The sequence below is a fragment of the Oncorhynchus tshawytscha genome, linkage group LG17 (assembly GCF_018296145.1).
Source record: "Oncorhynchus tshawytscha isolate Ot180627B linkage group LG17, Otsh_v2.0, whole genome shotgun sequence".
Taxonomy (NCBI): Eukaryota; Metazoa; Chordata; class Actinopteri; order Salmoniformes; family Salmonidae; genus Oncorhynchus; species Oncorhynchus tshawytscha.
This window is the reverse complement of record NC_056445.1, coordinates 3,171,071-3,191,174: the sequence shown is the minus strand read 5'-3', so window position 1 is coordinate 3,191,174 and position 20,104 is coordinate 3,171,071. Positions and strand designations below refer to the sequence as shown.

The window sequence follows — 20,104 nt, the reverse complement described above, 5'->3', positions numbered from 1 at the left end:
CTGACGGCAGGAATGTCCACCAGAGATGTTGTCAGAGAATGGCAATTTGAATACACAGAGATACCGTGACAAGATCCTGAGGCCAATTGTTTTGCCATTCATCCGCCGTCATCCCCTCAAGTTTCCGCATGATAATGCACAGCTCCAAGTCACATGGATCTGTACACAATTCCTGGAAGCTGAAAATGTCCCAGTTCTTCCATGGCCTGCATACTCCACAGATATGTCACCCATTGAGCATGTTTGGGATGCTCTGGATCGACGTGTACAGCAGCGTGTTCCAGCTCCTGCGAATATCCAGCAACTTTGCACAGCCATTGATGAGGAGTGGAACAACATTCCACAGGTGTCACGACCTCCACCGAAGGTGGCTCCTCTTCCTGTTCGGGCGGCGCTCGGCGGTCGTCGTCACCGGTCTACTAGCTGCTGTTGGTTAATGTTCACCGGTTTCTTGTTTGGGGTTTGTTTCAGGGCTATTTAAGCCTTCTATGCCCGCCTGCGTTTGTGTGGGCTTGTTCTCTGTTCTGTTTGTGGATGGTTGTGTTTTGTTATTTTTCGGAATGTTTGGTGTCCTGATTGGGGTTGGTCATTATTTTCGCCTGTTGTTTTTGGCGTGACCTTACTTACCGGAATAAATCAGGTTTTCCCTAAACCTCTGCTCTCTGCGCCCGACTCCGCACCCACCACTCCTAGCTACGTGACAACAGGCCACAAACAACAGCCTGATCAACTCTATGCGAAGGAAATGTGTCTCGCTGCATGTGGGAAATGGTGGTCACACCAGATACTGACTGCTTTTCTGATCCACGCCCTACCTTTTTTTTAAGGTATATGTGACGAACACATGCATCTCTGTATTCCCAGTCATGTGAAATCCACAGATAAGGGCCTAATTAATTTATTACAATTGACTGATCTCCTTTTAAGAACTGCTACTAAGTAAAATCTTTGAAATTGTTGCATGCTGTGTTTATATTTTTGTTCAGTATACTTTTACCACTTAAATTTTCATGTACCGAATACAAATCTAAAGTTCAATGTGTTTCCATCACATTTTCAACTGTACCGATAGTTGTCACAAAAACTGTTCCATTAAATAGTAAATGTGCATACTCTGGTCTTGGCATCTGCACTCTAGCCAACAGCTCTCAGATACAGTGCCGGAAGGCTAGTCTACATGATGACATTATTATGGATAAAAGCAAGGATATTTGTATTTGTCAAATACCAGTCAAGCATCATGTCACCAGAATAAGACCCTCAATATTTTTTGGGCAAGAGCATCAAGATCACTGTGCGCTTTCACCACCCTGTGAAGTTCATCATAACTTATTTCATCTGTAGCCTAATAGACTGAATGGTTTCCTGATTCGTAGTGGGAGGACCGCACACCATATCATTGCGTGACTTCAAGTTTATCTCAATAGGCTATTATATCAATATTTGCGCATAAAGGCGTTTCCACCACCATTGCACACATAATTAATCTTAGACACAAAAAGATCCTACCATGTTGAATATCTGTTGAATGTTGAATGTCTGCATTTATCAAATTGTACCGAAACGTCCTGTTTCCATCAGAGCTGTCATGATTAGTTTTATACGGTACGACTTTAAGTGCATATAAAACTGTGGATAGAAACGTGGTTAGTGACACACATTTTGATCCGATAACAACATCTGCTTTACTCCATGCCATCAGAAACTGTAGCCAAAATATTAAACTAATCATTTAAATTACTCTTTAATTATAAGCATTTTCATTAGAACCAAGCATTTCGATACACCAGCAATAACATCTGCTAAATATGGGTACGTGACCAATAACATTTTATTTGAACTCATAACAATAATGCTGTCGTATATACATCTTACCTCATGCTTCAGATCGATAGTGAAGTCAGACTTGAGTGGATCATCTCTCACTTTGTTTGCGAGCCTGGAACATCAAATCACTGTCTATTAGAATGTGCAGTTAGAATTTAATAAAATATGATTATTTTCCATAGACCACTAGGAATGTAACAATGATTGATGATATAATGAAAAAAACATATTGTCCAGCAGAGAACATCATTGCTGATATGTGTTTGCTATTCAGGTTTCTAAAGACCACTAGGGAAGAAACATGATCTATGTTAGCAGTGAATTCCTAAACTATGCCCCCCAGGGGGGTACGCCAAATAAAAATGTGATTCACGTAAAAAAAATATATTACAACACCTACTATTTGAAGGGTTTTTCTTTATTTTTACTATTTTCTACATTGTTGAATATTAGTGAAGACATCAAACCTATGAAACAACACATGGAATCATGTAATAACCAAAAAAGTGTTAAACAAATCAAAATATATTTTATATTTGAGATTCTGCAAATAGCCACCCTTTGCCTTGATGACAGCTTTGCACACTCTTGGCATTCTCTCAACCAGCTTCACCTGGAATGCTTTTCCAACAGTCTTGAAGGAGTTCCCACATACGCTGAGCATTTATTGATTGATTTTCCTTCACTCTGCAGTCCAACTCATACCAAAACATCTCAATTTGGTTGTGGAGGCCAGGTCATCTGATGCAGCACTCAATCACTCTCCTTCTTGATAAAATAGCAATTACTCAGCATGGAGGTGTGTTAAGTTATTGTCCTGTTGAAAAACAAATTATAGTTTCACTAAGCCCAAACCAGACAGGATGGCGTATCACTGCAGAATGCTGTTTTAGTCATGCTGGTTAAGTGTGTCTTGAATTCTAAATAAATCACTGACAGTGTCACCAGCAAAGCACCCCCACAACATAACACCTTCTCCTCGATGCTTCACGGTGGGAACCACACATGCAGAGATCATCCGTTCAGCCAAACCGCGTCTCACAAAGACACTGCGTGCGGTTGGAACAAAAAATCTCCAATTTGGACTCATCAGACGAAAGGACCAATTTCCACCGGTCTAATGTTCACTGCTGGTGTTTCTTGGCTCAAGCAAGTCTCTTCTTCTTATGGTGTCCTTTAGTAGTGGTTTCTTTGCAGCAATTCGACCATGAAGGCCTGATTCACACAGTCTCCCCTGAACAGGTGATGTTGAGATGTGTCTGTTACTTGAACTCTGTGAAGCATTTATTTGGGCTGCAATTTCTGAGGTGCAGTTAACTCTAATGAACTTGTCCTCTGCAGCAGAGGTAACTCTGGGCCATTCCTGTGGCAGTCCTCATGAGAGCCAGTTTCATCATAGCACTTGAAGAAACTTTAAAAGTTCTTTACATTTTCCAGATTGACTGACCTTCATGTCTTAAAGTAATGATGGACTGTCATTTCTCTTTGCTTATTTGAGCTGTTCTTGGTATAATATGGACTTGGTCTTTTACCAAATAGGGCTATCTTCTGTCTACCAATCCTACCTTGTCACAACACAACTGATTGGCTCAAACGCATTGACAAGGAAAGAAATTCCAAGGTAGGGTTAAAAGATGGTAGAGGGAGACTAGTGTTTAAAGGAGGGTAGATGGAGACTGGAGTTTTAAGAGGGTAGATGGAGCGTAGGGTTAGAGGGTAGATGGAGACTAGGGTTAAAGGAGAGTAGATGGAGACTAGGGTTCAACGCTGCCATCTGTAATTCAAACAACAACAAAATGGCCACCGCCACTTTTTGGTAAACAGCTGAGAGATGTGCCTGAAGAAATGTAATCACTCTCTCACGTATAGTTCTAACTATGTTTTAAAGCAATGACGTGTTTGTTTTCAATTGACATTGTTTACAAACAATGGAGTAAAACAAGCTTATATTTTGGGTTCTGATTGGACAAGACAGTTGAATGAGGCATTCATAAGTTATATTTTCCAAGAAGAAATAGCTATATAGTTAATTTAGAAGTCGAAAAATGTATGTACAAATCACAGATTGCAACTATAAAGAAAGGTAGATGGAGACAACAAAAGTTAAAGGAAGTTAGATATAGATTAGGACCTGACCTGTCAAGCAGGGGGATGCTAAGGGCCCAGGCAGCAGAGAAGTCTGGGTATTTAAAGATGGAGGGGTTCTCTGCAAAGGCGTAGTGGTGGATGATGGTCGACTCCTCGTCATGGAGAGGTTTACCCAGGAACCACTCCTGAGGGATGGATGTGACATCATCAGCATCATGATGACATAGCTGGTAACGCGCCACACATCTGGGCTGTATTCATTGAGATTAAGAATTATAAATGTTGCAGAAATAAATGTATTAAAAAGAGCAAGCTTTATTCCCAATTCGACATGACAGGCAAATGTACGTACGTCTTTGTTAAAAAAACTACAGCTTCCATGCATACACTTCTTTTAATCTGATAAACGGAAGCATACAGTATCTCTGAGGAGAGTCTACCAGTTATATTAGTAGTAGTTGTTTTTAAAGTACCCAAAACTATTTTCAGACTTTATTTGACCATGGTAAAGATTGTCCCTGCGTTAATACTGAATCGAATTCCCCCAAAATTGAAGTCACACATACAGTGTGTATACAAAGTGAGACATAAGACCACCTACATCCTCTCCTCATCCCTGATACAGTGCTCGGAGCTCAGCACTGTGTGTACCCCGCACAATGACACCCTCTGTATATAGCCTCATTATTTTAATTTTATTGTGTTAATTTTTTTGTCTTTTTTAAAAACTTTAGTTTATTTAGTACATTTTTTCTTAAAACTGCATTGTTGGTTAAGGGCTTGTGAGTAAGCATTTCAGGGTAAGGTCCACACCTGTTTTATTTGTCGCATGTGACAAACTACAATTTGATTTGATTTGTGTGATGAGATAATAATGAATACTATTTCCCACTTGGAATTGGGATCCCTTACAGGTTCCAGGCTGTCCCGGCTAGCAGATGGAAGGTTCACTTAATTATTATGCATCGTTTTTCAGAGTGAGAATAACTTGGACCTCGGTTCTCTGTTAAGGTCTGGTGTACCACCGGGAGGTGGAATTAGTTTGATGGAGTTCATTGGACGGTGTCGGGATGTACTAATCAGGATGGCCATTGGATGATTTTTGTCTCTTTCCCATGCTTTGGTTTAAAGCCTGTTTCAACTGTCGAGGCTTATCAAAACACAAATCATTCACCCATAAATCTTAGCAACAAAAACATAATTTGTGAATTCCCAAGATTACACATTTTATGTTTGACAGTAGGAGAGTCATTTGAAATTCTTATAAAACCTACACAAATTATTGATGGTAACAAACTCCAGAAAGTTTAAGCATTCACTTTGCTGCAGTCAATAGGATGAAACTTTGAAAAAAATGAGGCAACACTATCAACTGTCGTTATCTGGTTATTAAAAAAAAAATGATATTAACTCAATAACACTGTGGAGGACAAAACCTGTTCTATTGGCCTTCTGTTTGTGGTTTAAAACAAGTCGCTAATCAACCGGCAACACCTGGATCCTGAACCTCAGGGAGAGAACAGCTCTGGAGACGAGCTCGGAGTAAAATAGTTAATATCACCTTAATAAGACACAAAACAAAACCCTCCCTGCATCTGTGCTGCTGCTAAAAAACAATCATAACATCATTATTATCAATGGGCCTCCGGTGAGCCGGGCGGCTAAAGCTGCTCATACTGTGTTTGTAAAAGAGTCCATCGTTAATCCCAGACTCTAGTCACTGCTGTTGGCTAGGGTCTGAGTTTCCGAGACTAGGTCCAGCCCACTGACTCTATTACAGCAGCTGAGACAGACGGCTAGTGCTCAGTCATTGGCCAAGGAGAAGTGATGTACTGTGATTAAGGTACCAAGTAAAGGCAATTTGGGCCAAAATGTTAGTATGAGATCCATTAGACACTCTGTGGCACATACAAGAATGCCAGTGTACTGGAGTTTATTTTTCTAAACAAAGGTTTCACGTCTAAAGAGTGAGAGAGAGACAGACAGACACACACAGAGTGGTCATTTAGTGGAGATATAATCATTACAATCCTAAATCTGTGGGTCACTTACTTTTCTCCTGTCAAACTTCCTGAGGGCCTGGAGCAGCTTGGTCACCTTGACGTTAGTTTCCTCTTCCAGAAACACCAACCAGGATGAGTTCTTCCCAAACAACGAGGAGAGGCTAAGGAGGCAGAAACATCGTCATGGTCGCCAGACCTTTACACAGCTTATTGAACCAGTGGATACATTCATGATATGACCTATTCGTTTTGATCTTGTAGCAAAAGGCTAGCCTGGTCCCAGATCTGTTTGTGCTCTTGCCTACTCCATCATTGTTGTCATTGTTTGGCATGAAAATTCAATAAGGAGTTAGCAAGAGAGCCAAAACAGACTGGCACCCAGGCTAGCAAAAGGCCGAACAGGGCATAAGGTGACAGCTATAGGTAACTATCATATGGTAGGTAATCCTGTTATACAATAGGAGAAACAGTCATTCAAACTAATTAACTATTGTGTTTAGACCTTGTAGTATATCATGGTGCACAAAGTAAACAAAACTTTCATAGAACCTCAAATATTGCTACAAGGTTATTTGCGAAAAATGGTTAGTAAAGTTAGCAATTATTTCCCCCTCTTTTTTTACCTGACCCTATCAGATGGAGACAGCCATACGCTTTTCAACAACGGATTTGATAAAAAATGCCATAGCAAATTACATTGGTTTACATTGGTTTACATTGCAGAAGCCATTTGACAAACATTTGAATGCTGAAAGAGACGAGTAGATCAGGAATAGGCGTACCTCTCGATGGTCAGCGCGCGAAGCTGCACACAGCGTGCAATTTAAATCGGCTACTGATATTGCCTGGGGTTATTCGGCATGCAAAATGACTTGCAGATCAATGACTGTCAACATAATTACATTCTTAGTTTGACACTGAAGGAGAGGACACAAAATGTCACAAAATATGAGCGGTATTTTCAGAAGGTAAAACTAAAGTAATTTGAGCCAACAAAAAAAAAGAGCAGCCGATTCGTAAAGTTTGAATAGATTTTCTGACTGATAGATGCTACATTTGGATCGGTTTGGGATCCCGCAGGCCATGCACTCATATCTTAAACATTTGAACCGGGGACCAATGCCTACCGGTGAATCGTTATGTCCCTAACTGTACTGTATGGAATTAGAAGATGGAAGTCTTTGTGGATGTTGCTGCTCTTTTGAAAGCTGACAGGCCCGAACACTTACTAAGGCAGCAGAGGAAGGATGCTCCAGTCTCCCTCATTGTCTGTCAGACTGTGGAGGAGCAGGACTGGAGGGGGTGTCTGAAAAGAAAAAACGGTGTTTAAGTCAAGCCAGACAGGGAAACCCTTGTTACTGTACAGAAGTGGGACCTCTGGAAGTCTTTACTTTACAGCAGTAACATAACGACGTATTTAAGAGTAACCAAGGGAGTCTTAACAGAAGTAACCCAAGGAAGTAATTTCTTTAGAGTAACTAAGAAAGTATTTACTTTAACGCTAAGAGGTAGTCAATTTAGAGCAGAGTAACCAAAGAAGTCGTTAGGTTGTCCTTCCTCCTGCTGTAAACTAAGGAACCTTTGGAAGGACAGTCCTCAAAGAGTCTGGGTTTTAGAGTTTTAGTTAGAGATAGCAGAGACACACGGTATCATCCATTACGATAAGTAGCATATATAGAAAAATGTGAATTTTGAAATGAAATAAGTTTGCTAATATGGGTGATTGTAGCCATCAATTGTCCAATAAACAATCATCAAACTACTAGTAGTAGTTTAAAGGATCATGTTAGAAAACGGTGGAGCACATTAATGCTATGAACTTATCGCTCTTTTTATCGCATCAATTCAGGCAATTCATCACAATATGGATTTTTGTCCATATCACCCAGCTTTACTAAGTACCTATACAATGGCTATTTAAAACAAACAAACTTTGTGAAGCCTAATGGTACTGCCCTACGCACTGCTTGAAAAATTGCTTTTGGAGATGAAAACACAAACTTGGTTTCAATCAAACCTTGTTCTGAGTTGAAGGGCATGTGAGGTAATCAGTAGTGGCCTGAGGTAGTCTCACACAGAGAGGAAAACAAGGGTTCATGACTGCATCCACTCCACTCAGCAGGCTGGAGACTAAGGGGGACCATGCTGCTCACAGACACACAGCCTCTCTCCAGATTGATTTAAATACTCATGCTACTCAACAGCAATGTCCCACAAACACCTACCATCCCACCATCATAGTACTGGACTGTAACTCATTAACCCTAGTCTGTGTCCAGTGTGTTAGCCATATTAGTCAGCCGGGGGTTTGCCAGCAGCTCAGTCAAGCCCCATATACACACCAACAACATAACGAGGCTCATAATGGTATGTTCACCCATCTAAAGTTGACTTTCAACTCACCTTAGGTAGTAAGAAATAAGTCAGTTCAAACACCAGGCAGGCGGCAAGGACAAAAAGCCATGGCTTTAGGCCACTTCTAAAAAAACGATTGCCAGATTTGAGAGGAGAGTGGCATGAGGAAGCAGAGCTTGGGTGATGGCCACTGTGTGTGCAGACTCATAATCAGCAGCAGACTATTTGCATTGAACCCCCCCTTTGTTTTTACATTGTTGCTACTCACTGTTTATTATCTTTGCATAGTCACTTTACCTCTACCTACATGTTCAAATTACCTCAATTAACTCAACTAACCTGTACACCCGCACATTGACTCAGTACCGGTACCCCCTGTTATTGTTATTTTATAGGTTCTTTTTTTTAAACTGCATCGTTGGCTAAGGGTTTTTGTAAGTAAGCATTTCACAGGAAGGTCTCTACACCTGTTGTATTTGGTGCATGTGACAAATTATTTTATTTTATTTGAGCAGGAGAGAGAGATAGAGACAGACAGAGCATGATGTGGTTGTGGAGAGGGTGGACATGGAGCAGAGCAGAGGAATGGGAGGCTGATTGAGAGGTGACTCAGGGTCAGAGAGAGACAGCCATCACAGAGACACAGTATGCTTTAATCATGGAGTAGACTAGGTGGGGTGTGTGTGGCAAGGGTGGGGGAGCTTGGTCCCAAGACTCCAAAACTGCCAAGCTACAACAGCCACAGCCTCCTTACTCATACAAATCAAACTTTATTTGTCACATGCGCCGAATACAACAAGTGTAGACTTTACCGTGAAATGCTTACGTACAAGCCCTTAACCAAGTGCAGTTCAAGGAGAAGAAAATATTTACCAAGTAGACTAAAATAAAAAGTAACACAATAAGAATAACGAGGCTATATACAGGGGGCACCGGTACCGAGTCAGAGTGCAGGGGTACAGGCTAGCTGAGGTAATCTGTACATGTAGGTGGGGGCGAAGTGACTATGCATAGGTAACAAACTAACAGCGAGTAGCAGCAGTGTACAAGAGAAGCTGTTGAGGAGCATTTTGGTCCTAGACTTGACGCTCCGGTACCGCTTGCCATGCTGTAGCAGAGAAAACAGTCTATAACTTGGGTGACTGGAGCCTCTGACAATTTTATGGGCTTTCCTCTGACAACGCCTCCTGGATAGCAGGAAGCTTGGCCCCAGTGATGTACTGTGCCGTCCCCACTTCCCTCTGTAGCGCCTTACGGTCAGATGCCGAGCAGTTGCCATATGAGGCGGTGATGCAACCGGTCAGGATGCTCACGATGGTGCAGCTTTTGAGGATCTGGGGGCCCATGTCAAATATTTTCAGTCTCCTGAGAATAGGTTTTGTTGTGCCCTCTTCACAACTATCTTGGTACGTTTGGACCATGATAGTTCGTTGGTGATGTGGACACCAAGGAACTTGAAACTCCCGACCCATTCCACTACAACCCCGTTGATGTTAATGGGGGCCTGTTCGGCCTACCTTTTCCTGTAGTCCACAATCCGCTCCTTTGTCTTGCTCACATTGAGGGAAAGGTTGTTGTCCTGGTACCACACTCCAGTTCTCTGACCTCCTCCCAATAGGCCGTCTCATTGTTGTCGGTGATCAGGCCTATCACTGTTGTGTCGTGAGCAAACTTAATGATGGTGTTTGAGTCGTGTTTGGCCACACAGTCATGGGTGAACAGGGAGTAGAGGAAGGGACTAAGCACACATCCCTGAGGGGCCCCAGTGTTCAGGATCAGCGTGGTAGATATATTGTTGCCGACTCTTACCACCTGGTCAGGAAGTCCAGGATCCAGTTGCAGAGGGAGGTGTTTAGTCCCAGAATCCTTAGCTTAGTGATGAGCTTCATGGGCACTATGGTGTTGAATGCTGAGCTGTAGTCGATGAACAGCATTCTCACATAGGTGTTCCCTTTGTCCAGGTAAGAAAGGGCGGTGTGGAGTGCGATTGAGAATGTGTCTTCTGTGGATCTGTTGGGGCGGTATGCGAATTGGAGTGGGTCTATGGTGTCTGGGAGGATGCTGTTGATGTGAGCCATGACCAGCCTTCCGAAGCACTTCATGGCTACCGACGTGAGTGCCATGGGGCGGTAATCATTTAGGCAGGTTACCTTCGCTTCCTTGGGCACAGGGACTATGGTGGTCTGCTTGAAACATGTAGGTATTACAGACTCTGTAAGGGAGAGGTTGAAAATGTCAGTGAAGACACTTGACAGTTGGTCCGCGCATGCTTTGAGTACACGTCCTGGTAATCCATCTGGCTCAGCAGCTTTGTGAATGTTGACCTGTTTAAAGGCTTTGTTCACATTGGCTACCGAGAGCATTATCACACAGTCATCCAGAACAGCTGGTGCTCTCGTGCATGCTTCAGTGTTGCTTTCTTCGAAGCGAGCATAAAAGGCATTTAGCTTGTCTGGTAGGCACGCGTCACTGGGCAGCTCGCGTCTGGGTTTCCCTTTGTAGTCCGTAATAGTTTTCAAGCCCTGCCACATCCGAAGAGGGTCAGGGCCGGTGTAGTAGGATTCAATCTTAATCCTGTATTGATGTTTTGCTTGTTTGTTGTTTGTTTGTTTGTTGCTTGTTTGTTTTGCTTCTTTGGTTCGTCTGAGGGTATAGCGGGATATCTTATAAGCGTCGGATCCCGCTCCTTGAAAGTGGCAGCTCTAGCCTTTATCTCGATGCAGATGTTTCCTGTAATCTATGGCTTCTGGTTGGGATATGTATGTACAGTCACTGTGGGGACGACATCGTCGATGCACTTATTGATAAAGCCAATGACTGAGGTGGTGTATTCCTCAATGCCATTGGATGAATCCCGGAAGATTTTCCAGTCTGTGCTAGCATAACAGTTCTGTAGTGTAGCATCCGCGTCATCTAACCAGTTCCGTATTGAGCGAGTCACTGGTACTTCCTACTTTAGTTTTTGCTCGTAAGCAGGAATCAGGAGGATAGAACTGTGGTCAGATTTGCCCAATGGAGGGTGGGGGAGAGCTTTGTATGCATCTCTGTGTGTGGAGTAAATGTAGCCTTGGAGTTTTTTCCCCCTGGTTGCACATGTGACTTGCTGGTAAAAATTTGGTAAAACTGATATAAGTTTTTCTGCATTAAAGTCCCCGGCCACTAGGAGCGCCACTTCTGGGTGAGCATTTTCTTCTTTGCTTATGGCCTTACAGGTTCGTTTGAGAGGTCTTAGTGTCAGCTTCGCTTTGTGGTGGTAAATAGACGGCTACGAATAATACAAATTAGAACTCTCTTGGTAGATGGTGTGGTCTACAACTTATCATAAGGTACTCTTCATCAGGCGAGCAATACCTCGAGACTTCTTAAATATTAGACATCTGGCACCAGCTGTTATTGACAAAAAGACACACACCCCCACCCCTCATCTTACCAGAGGTAGCGTCTCTGTTCTGCCGGTGCATAGAAAATCCCGCCAGCTCTATATTGTCTGTTTCTTCGTTCAGCCACGTCTCTGTGAAACATAGGATGTTACAGTTTTTAATGTCCCGTTGGTAGGATAATCTTAATAATAGGCCATCAATTTTCTTTTCTAACGATTGCACGTTAGCAAGGAGAATGGAAGGAGTTGGGAGTTTACTCGCTCGCCTCCGGCTTCTCAGAAGGATCTCCGATCTTCGTCCCCTTTTCCGGCATCTTTTCATCACGCAAAAGGCGTGGATCTGGACCTGTTCCAGTGAAAGCAGGATATCCTTCTTGTCGGACTCAGAAAAAGTTTCTTCCAGTCCGTGGTGAGTAATTGCTTTTCTGATGTCCAGAAGTTATTTTTGGTCACAAGAGACGGTAGCAGCAACATAATGCACACAATAAGTAAAAAAATAAGTAACACAAAAAGCAACAAAATAATAAATAAATCACAATTGGTTGGGAGAATGTAAAACGTCAGCCATGTTCTTCGGCGCCATGATATGCACGCACACACAAACAAAAACTGCGAGGTCCTGCAAGTGACTGTCTTACACACAGCCACTTTTTATAGAAATATACAGCTGAATAAGTTTGACTATACACTGAGTATACCAAACATTAGGAACTACTTCCTAATATTGAGTTGCCCCCCCTTCCCCTCAGAACAGCCTCAATTCGTCAGGGACTGGACTCTACAAGGTGTCAAAAGCGTTGCACAGGGATGCTGGCCCATGTTGACTCCAATGCTTCCCACAGTTGTGTCAAACTGGCTGGATATCCTTTGGGCGGTAGACCATTCTTGATACACACGGAAAACTGTTGAGTGTGAAAAATCAAGCAGCATTGCAGTTCTTGACACAAACCGGTGCGCCTTGCACCTACTACCATACCCCATTCAAAAGGCACTTAAATCTTTTGTCCTGCCCATACACCCTCTACATGACACACATACACAATCCAGGTCTCAAATGTCAATTTAAGGCTTAAAAATCCTTCTTTAACCTGTCTCTTCCCCTGAAGTGGAAGTGGATTTAACAAGTGACATCAATAAGGGATCCTAGCTTTCACCTGGTCAGTCTATGTCATGTTGTTAACGTTTTCTATACTCGGTGTATAACCCGTACATGACGTCCAGGTCCAGGGGGATATTGAGACAACACAGGGAGGTCAGCCAGATATATTACAGTTCAGATCACATCCAATCACTGTGTGATTATAAGAGTTTGTTTTGTCGATTGCCGAGGGACCCCTGTTGCCTGACGACTCACACTAAATTATTCCACTGCTCTGTCGTTCGCTACATACTGAAGTCTGAGACTGCCATCATTGAAGTTGTTTGTGGTGACAAAGGGCACGTGGGGCTTTGTACAAAACAAAGTCCTCAGCGACTGGATCGTCTTTAACCAATCAGAGTAGCAAAGCCAATGGCTCTTTACCCAAGTGTGTTCTGGCTCTGGCCCAACCCATCGGTTTCTGGACCAATCAGACGGCCCCGAATGTGTGGCATTCGGTGAAGGGTCAGGGAGGTACTCAGATCCAGAAGCGTAGGAGAAACTAACGTCCGTGGGTGTGGTGTAGCTTTTGGTCAGAGAAAAAAGTCTGGGTATCCAGACAAGGACCCCTGCTCTGCTCTATTGACCTTGCAAAGACATACAAGGAAAAATGCATCTAACATTTGCTTTTTATCAAGTTAACCTGAGTTTTCTGAAGTTTTCTATTGAGTGACCACAGTTATCACTCACCAAATAACTAACTTGAACAGAGATTGGGTTAAATGACTTATGCAATACCCTGGTAGGTAACTGTCATATGTATTAGTCTATGTTCCAGGGTTCAGCTAAATGGACGGATGTAATGGTGGTTCTAACTAGGTGACATCTGAGAACAGGATAGGTTTAAAAAATGTAAATGATGTTCTCTTGGACTGCAGCTGATTTACATACTGAAGGACTGAATGTGTTCAATTCAGGGCACAGTTTTTCTAAACATTTAGTCCAAAATTATCCTGTACTGTTAAATTCTTCTCCCCCTTCAGATGTAGTCCCTCCTATTTAAAAAAAAAAAAACAGAATCAAGTATGCAACATATCACATTATATTTGCTAAAACAAATATTATATCATCCCATGACATTTGGTCTAAATATTGTCTTCCTCTATATTTCTAAAATAAAGCGAAAACAGGATTGAGACAACACAGGATCATTTTGATCTGGATTAAATGTTTTGAATAATGCTGACAGAATACAATATGATGTAGTCTGTTTAACAAAGACAACCATGGTGATGTATTTCATTGCATTACACTACTGGACAACACACGGCTACCCGTACCTAGTTTTCTCTACCTCAATGATTGTTTCCTTCATATCAAAAGCAATACTGACACCATGTGGCAACGAGCATGGACTGCACTGGTGCCTCAATTAATTGATGCTGATGAAGTGTATTGTGAAAAGACATATCATTTATTTCCTTGGTTGACTGCAGTATCGATACAGAACTGAAACTCTGCTTGTTAATTAGGTTGTATAACACCGTGTTAAAGGAACAATCTGCAGTCAAACAACAACAAAGCAAACACCCCATCACTGTTTTGGTAAACAGCTGAGGGATGGGGCTGGAGAAATGTAACCACTCTCAATGGTTCTATTTAATTCATTTAAAAGTCTAGCTATCTCGCTCACAAACCCGCACTGCTATTTTGATCTTGCATCCTCTGTCTCGCAAACACAGCTGACCACCTTCTTGAAATACTTCAGGCAGAAGCGTCAGCGAAAAGCAATTCAATGGCACGGATGGTGGTATTTAAACGTAAAGAGTTGAACTTGACTCGGTTACACTAAGCTGATGGTTTTCCACTCTAATTATTCCAAAAGAGTAACAGATATGACGGCTGTATGCTCCACAGGGAGCGTAGAGGAATAAGTAGGGAAGTAACAGCCATGAGCCATGGTTGAGATGGTTGAAGTTAAGGGATGCTGTTGTTTTTCGAAAAAACTGTGTGTGTATATATATTACTATCCTTGTGGGTCCTGGAAATCCACAAAAGTCCCCACAAGGGTAGTAAAACAAGGAATTCTCCATCGTGTGGACAATGAGGACAAAGGCTATTTTAGGCATAGGGGTTAGGTTTAGGGTTAGAATTAGGGTTAGGGAAAATGGAAAGGAAGTCAATTGTAGTTCCCCAAAAGGATAGTAAAACATTTGCTGTGTGTGTTTCTTTAAGTGGTGCTGGTGGTACCTGTGTGAGGCTCTGAGTCTGTTGTAACAGGTCTGCTCTCTGTCTCTCCGCCCAACTCATGTGGAATGAGTTACTCTGGCTCTGGATCACAAATACTATCTCTCGCAGGTCTGCAACACACAGACAGCACAGGAACAGATCAGAGACAGACACACACATCAGGTTAGAAAACACAGCACAGGATGTGAAGTAGCGCCACACCAACACAACACATTCCCTTTCTAAAGATATTCTAGGGATAATTAACAGCTCTCTTAAATTCCCACACAACACACTCCCTTTCTAAAGATATTCTAGGGATAATTAACAGCGCTCTTAAATTCCCACACAAACACTACCTTATTCTGACCTCCATTGTAGACAATCACCATCCCCATTAATAAAAGTTTCATTTGGCCTGAGTGACAAAGTCCATGAATGTCACTCTCACACACACACACACACACACACACACACACACACACACACACACACACACACACACACACACACACACACACACACACACACACACACACACACACACACACACACACACACACAGTAAATGATCATCAGTCAGATGGGGTTGGGTAATGCAGTGACAGAACTCAACAGATAGCTGAATCAGCCTAAAGCCCAGCTGTCCACTGTGTGTAGCAGAGGCAAGATGGGCAGAAACAAGATGGGCAGCCTAGTAAATATTATTGAGTATCTCCCATGTGTAACGAGCCCGAGGTTAACGGGGAGCCTGTTGTAGCCGCTCGACAATATCTCTTTAACGGCCTCGATCGCTCTTTAGAGAAGTGGGCCGCCTCGGCGTGCGACACGTTTACATACCATTATTGTGACCTTTATAGGGCCCGTATTACAGGCCTGGCTAATGCAGTCGGGCTTCATGTGGAATCCATTTACAGGATAGTAATGATGGGATGGGGGCTTTCCCTGTGTGACGAATCACATCGGTGGCAATGGGAACGACTGTAAACTACATAAGCTCTCGGTCTCTCTCGCTTTCCAACGGAATAACAACCTGGCTAAAGGATTAATGGAGTGAAGAATGTGTGCAACTTTCACCCATCATACTGTTCAATGGAATTACACCCAACGACCCTCATCCAATCCCCTAAGCTGTCTTTGACAAGTTTGTGATGACTGAAAACACAGTAGTCTCACACATTGGGAAAGCAGGCCACATCCAGCTGCTGTACTGACTGACTGGATGGATGGAACATGGGATTTCAAACAAACACCCTTCCTTGAGATTGTTAGATCATTGCCCTTACCAGGATATAAACCAGCAACCTTCTGGATAGTAGTCTGCCTCTCTAACCTCTTGAACAGGTCTCTGAATCTCTGGCCCCATGGCTACTGATGTCAGCCTATAAACACAGAATATGTCTATGGTGCTGCCCCAATAGGGCAGCAAGCCACATCCAGGTGTAGACACTAGAGACTATAGAGGAGTCGGCTTGGCCAAGTGTACTGATTGACTGTGCTTAGAGAGGTAGCAGGTGGCACTGGTGCTCCCAACTTAAAAAAGTTAGGAGCACCTAAAATAATGATTTTTTATTGATTTAGATGCAGCCTATATTGGGCCTATATGTAGTGGTGAGTCGTCATTCAGGGAAGGTGGGGCAAATCCACATGGTTTGGTTTCAATACTTCAAAACCAAAGGGTAGGTGCAGGTAGTCAATAGACTGGTTTTGGTTAAATTGTGAGTTTATTAAGTGGATCAAATTTGGAGCGGCAGTTTATTTTTCCTGTGAGAGCGAAGTGGTTTTTAGCAGAGTGGTTAGAAAGGACGTGGAGGGACAGAGCGGCGATGAGCAGGGTTTCCAATAGCTCCACTCACAAACTCTGGTTCTGGTCAAACAAACACAGCAGACAGACCGATTGGACGTGGAGGGCCAGAGCGTGTGATGACTCTGGTTCTGGTCAAACAAACACAGCAGGGTTCCCAGCGGTGATGAGCTCCACTCATCAAACTCTGGTTCTGGTCAAACAAACACAGCAGACAGACCGATTGGACGTGGAGGGCCAGAGCGGTGATGAGCAGGGTTTCCAATAGCTCCACTCACATACTCTGGTTCTGGTCAAACAAACACGGCAGACAGACCGATTGCCACGTTGGACATTTTAATTAGCCGCTTAAGTATTTGCACAGAATGTGGTCATAAAGATATCCGGCGGGGAGGTTTGTTTTTATGTCAAGCTTTTTTAACAAACATTAACACGGGAGGTTTTAAACACAAACAAGTCATGGCAGCCAGTGACAGGTCTGTAATCTTCCTCTGGCTAATGGTGGTGGCAGAGCGACACGGGGAGGGAGAGGGGAAGGAGAAAGAGCTGATCTGAGTACACTGGATGACACTTGAACCCATTCCCACACAGGGCCTGAGAAATCAGCAGGGGGTAAACACTGGATCGGTGTCTTTTTAACGTAGTGTGTGTGTTGCTCTGAGTGTGCAGCCTCTCTCTCCACCCTGGTTCACCACACCCCATCACAGAATCCCAATAGATCAAGAGGCTTTTTTCCCCCTTTCTCCTATATACGCACACACACCGCCCTCCTCTGAAAGATCAACTTAGAGACAATCTGTCTCTCATACCTTCACACCACCTCTAAAAGCCCTTCTCCTGAGTCCGCTTAGTGTGTCTGCTGTCTGTTTGACTCTGCGCCTGTGTGTGTACACATGCTGGTGTAATGTATTCTAAAGCCCTAGATGCCGTTCCACAACGGCTTAGCCTTCTGATACTGCAGCGAACAGCAATAACACAACAGCTGCCTGTGACTAGTTGCGAGGATCAGATAAGCTGCGTGCCAATCTCTCATTGTGTAGATAATACGTCCCCCCATGCCAAAGCAGAGGAGAAACCGGGGGTAAAAAAGAAACTAATTAAGAGTGAATTCACCGTTCCGGGCGCCATACTAATGGGTTTCGATTAATCATCAAACAACGGAGAGGAAGGTAGCGTCCCAAATGGCATCCTATTCCCTACATAGTGCACTACTGTAGACCAGAGCTCTACAGGCCCTGGTCAAAAGCTGTGCACTATGTAGGGAATAGGATGCCATTTGGGACACACAGGATGAGAGGAAAGGATAAATCCTAGTACAGTCTCCCCTTCTAACCTAATCTCCATCAGACCTTGTCCTCGCGTCCTATCCCTTTAGTCACAAATGCTTTTCCACGTTCTTCTTCTAATGCCCCGACAGCCACAGCAGGCAGGCCCAGGGGAAGTGAGTGATCGATACATTTATTGAATTACGGCTGATTTGTTGATTTGAAATGGCGGCTCCCATGCCAAAGACATCGCAAAGCACAGAGAGATGCCTCTCAATGACAAACGGAAGTGGATTTTGTCGCTCTGTTCTGTGATGTATTTTGGCTGAGAGGGTTGTGCAGTGATGCTTAAGGGGAGAGAAGGTGGCTAGGGAGATAGCGGTGTCCCTTGGCACTGGTCATGCCGTCACACGGACAATCACGGACAGAAACACACAGACACAAATGCTTGCACGGACGCACGCAAACGGACAGACGTGCAGGCAGGCACACACACACACACACACAGAGTCATTAACCTCACACCATCAACAGATGATTTATTTTACCAGGTCTTTGTCTGATCACAGAGCTGGCAAGCATATGAGTCTGCCGTTTGTTTATCTCTTCTTCCTCTCGCTCTGTATTCCATGGGGCAGGGGGAAGGCAGTCCATCGATAAAAAGACAGTATCTGCACTCAGATATATTGCCTGGAATGAGACGTGAGAGAGCTCTCCATTCTTATACTATTTCTCATCACATGGAGCCAGCCTTCCTACACTATCATCTCTGCTCAATGGCAAAAACACACTCACCCTCTCTCCTCACCGAAGGCACTGGAGTGTGTCGGAGTTGATATTCGTGGGAGTGAGAGAGAAATAGAAAGAGATGGAAAGAAGAAGACAGAAAGCAAACCCAAGTGTTTTTGTGGTGATGATCAGTGGACTTTACACAAGATCAGATAATGCAGAGGGAGAGGATGGCATGGGGTGAGGGGACAGGGGAGCATGAGGGTAGAGAGGGAGGGTGGCAGAAGGTACGGGGGAAGAGAAGTGCGTTCCCCCCTGGGATATCCTGCAGCGCCTATCATCCCCATCAGTGTCACGGAGCAGAGAAGGTGTGAAATCCACTACAGCTCACTGGCATTTAACCCTTCACACAGCTCAGGGCCCGACACACACCTCCCACCACTGTTAAACACACACACAGCAGCACAACTGGGGGAAAAAGAAAAAAGGGATGAAATAGTATGGCTAACTGTGTTACAGCTATAGCGGTTTGGCCTGCCAGAAAATTGTGACTGCAAAAAGCATAGACAATACAGAGAACGGGAAAGATCAAGGCAGGTCAATCGTGCGATTTCAATTACAGCGATTTCTTTGACAAACGAAAATCGGCTTCTGTTGAGAAAGATGGAGATCTACCGCCACCGGTGAGGCCATTAGCGTGTTGTGAACAAAGAATGTGTCATTACAGATGCAGAGCTGTCTATTGTAGCAATCAGTGCAGAGAGATGTCAATAGCTCATTTCCATAAGCGGCGGGACCAGCGTCCTCACCGCCGATGCTGATTGGGTCTGTGTAGGAAGCTTCCACGCTCCGATGGCTCGCATCATTGGGCTCCCCCAGACAAGACACTTTGGAATTATCCTGCTCCGGAATTGTTTCTCTCTCTCTTGCTAGGGATCCAATTGGGAGCTCCTAGGAGATGGGGCACACAGGAGAGCATTGAGCTGCTCAAGCGTGTCCATTATGCCAGATAGCGCCACAATCAAGGTACACATTCAATATGGCCATCTTTCAGGCCCAGTGAGGTTTCGATTCAGTCGGATGGAGAGAATTTATATTCTACCGAGGGGCGTTTTGGCAGGCCACCAGCCCATGTGTCATATAGCAAGTGCAAACGATTTCCTCTCATACTGAGTTTTAATTGCCTGGTGCAGGGATCAATAGAAGCGCAGTGTGTTTAACTTTCAGCTTACAGCGGGAAAGGTCAGTGTCATAAATATCTCTCCGTGATTTGGAAAGGGAGAGATAGGGAGCTAGGGGACAGAGAGAAATAGAGAATGACCTTATTACCACTCTCAGAAAGAGAGC

The 20,104-nt window shown here is 43.7% G+C and overlaps 1 protein-coding gene across 1 annotated transcript in view; it reads right to left on the bottom strand.

Annotated features, from left to right (window-relative positions):
• Positions 1-20,104, bottom strand: part of LOC112216706 (beta-1,3-glucosyltransferase) — a 111,520-nt gene that overhangs the window by 32,808 nt on the left and 58,608 nt on the right. The window contains exons 4-8 of the mRNA XM_024376717.2: positions 14,981-15,090; positions 7,148-7,224; positions 5,968-6,079; positions 3,964-4,100; positions 1,876-1,939 (exon numbers count right to left, since the gene is read on the bottom strand). Of these exons, the coding sequence (XP_024232485.1) occupies positions 1,876-1,939; positions 3,964-4,100; positions 5,968-6,079; positions 7,148-7,224; positions 14,981-15,090 (500 nt within the window). The remainder of the gene's footprint in view (positions 1-1,875; positions 1,940-3,963; positions 4,101-5,967; positions 6,080-7,147; positions 7,225-14,980; positions 15,091-20,104) is intronic.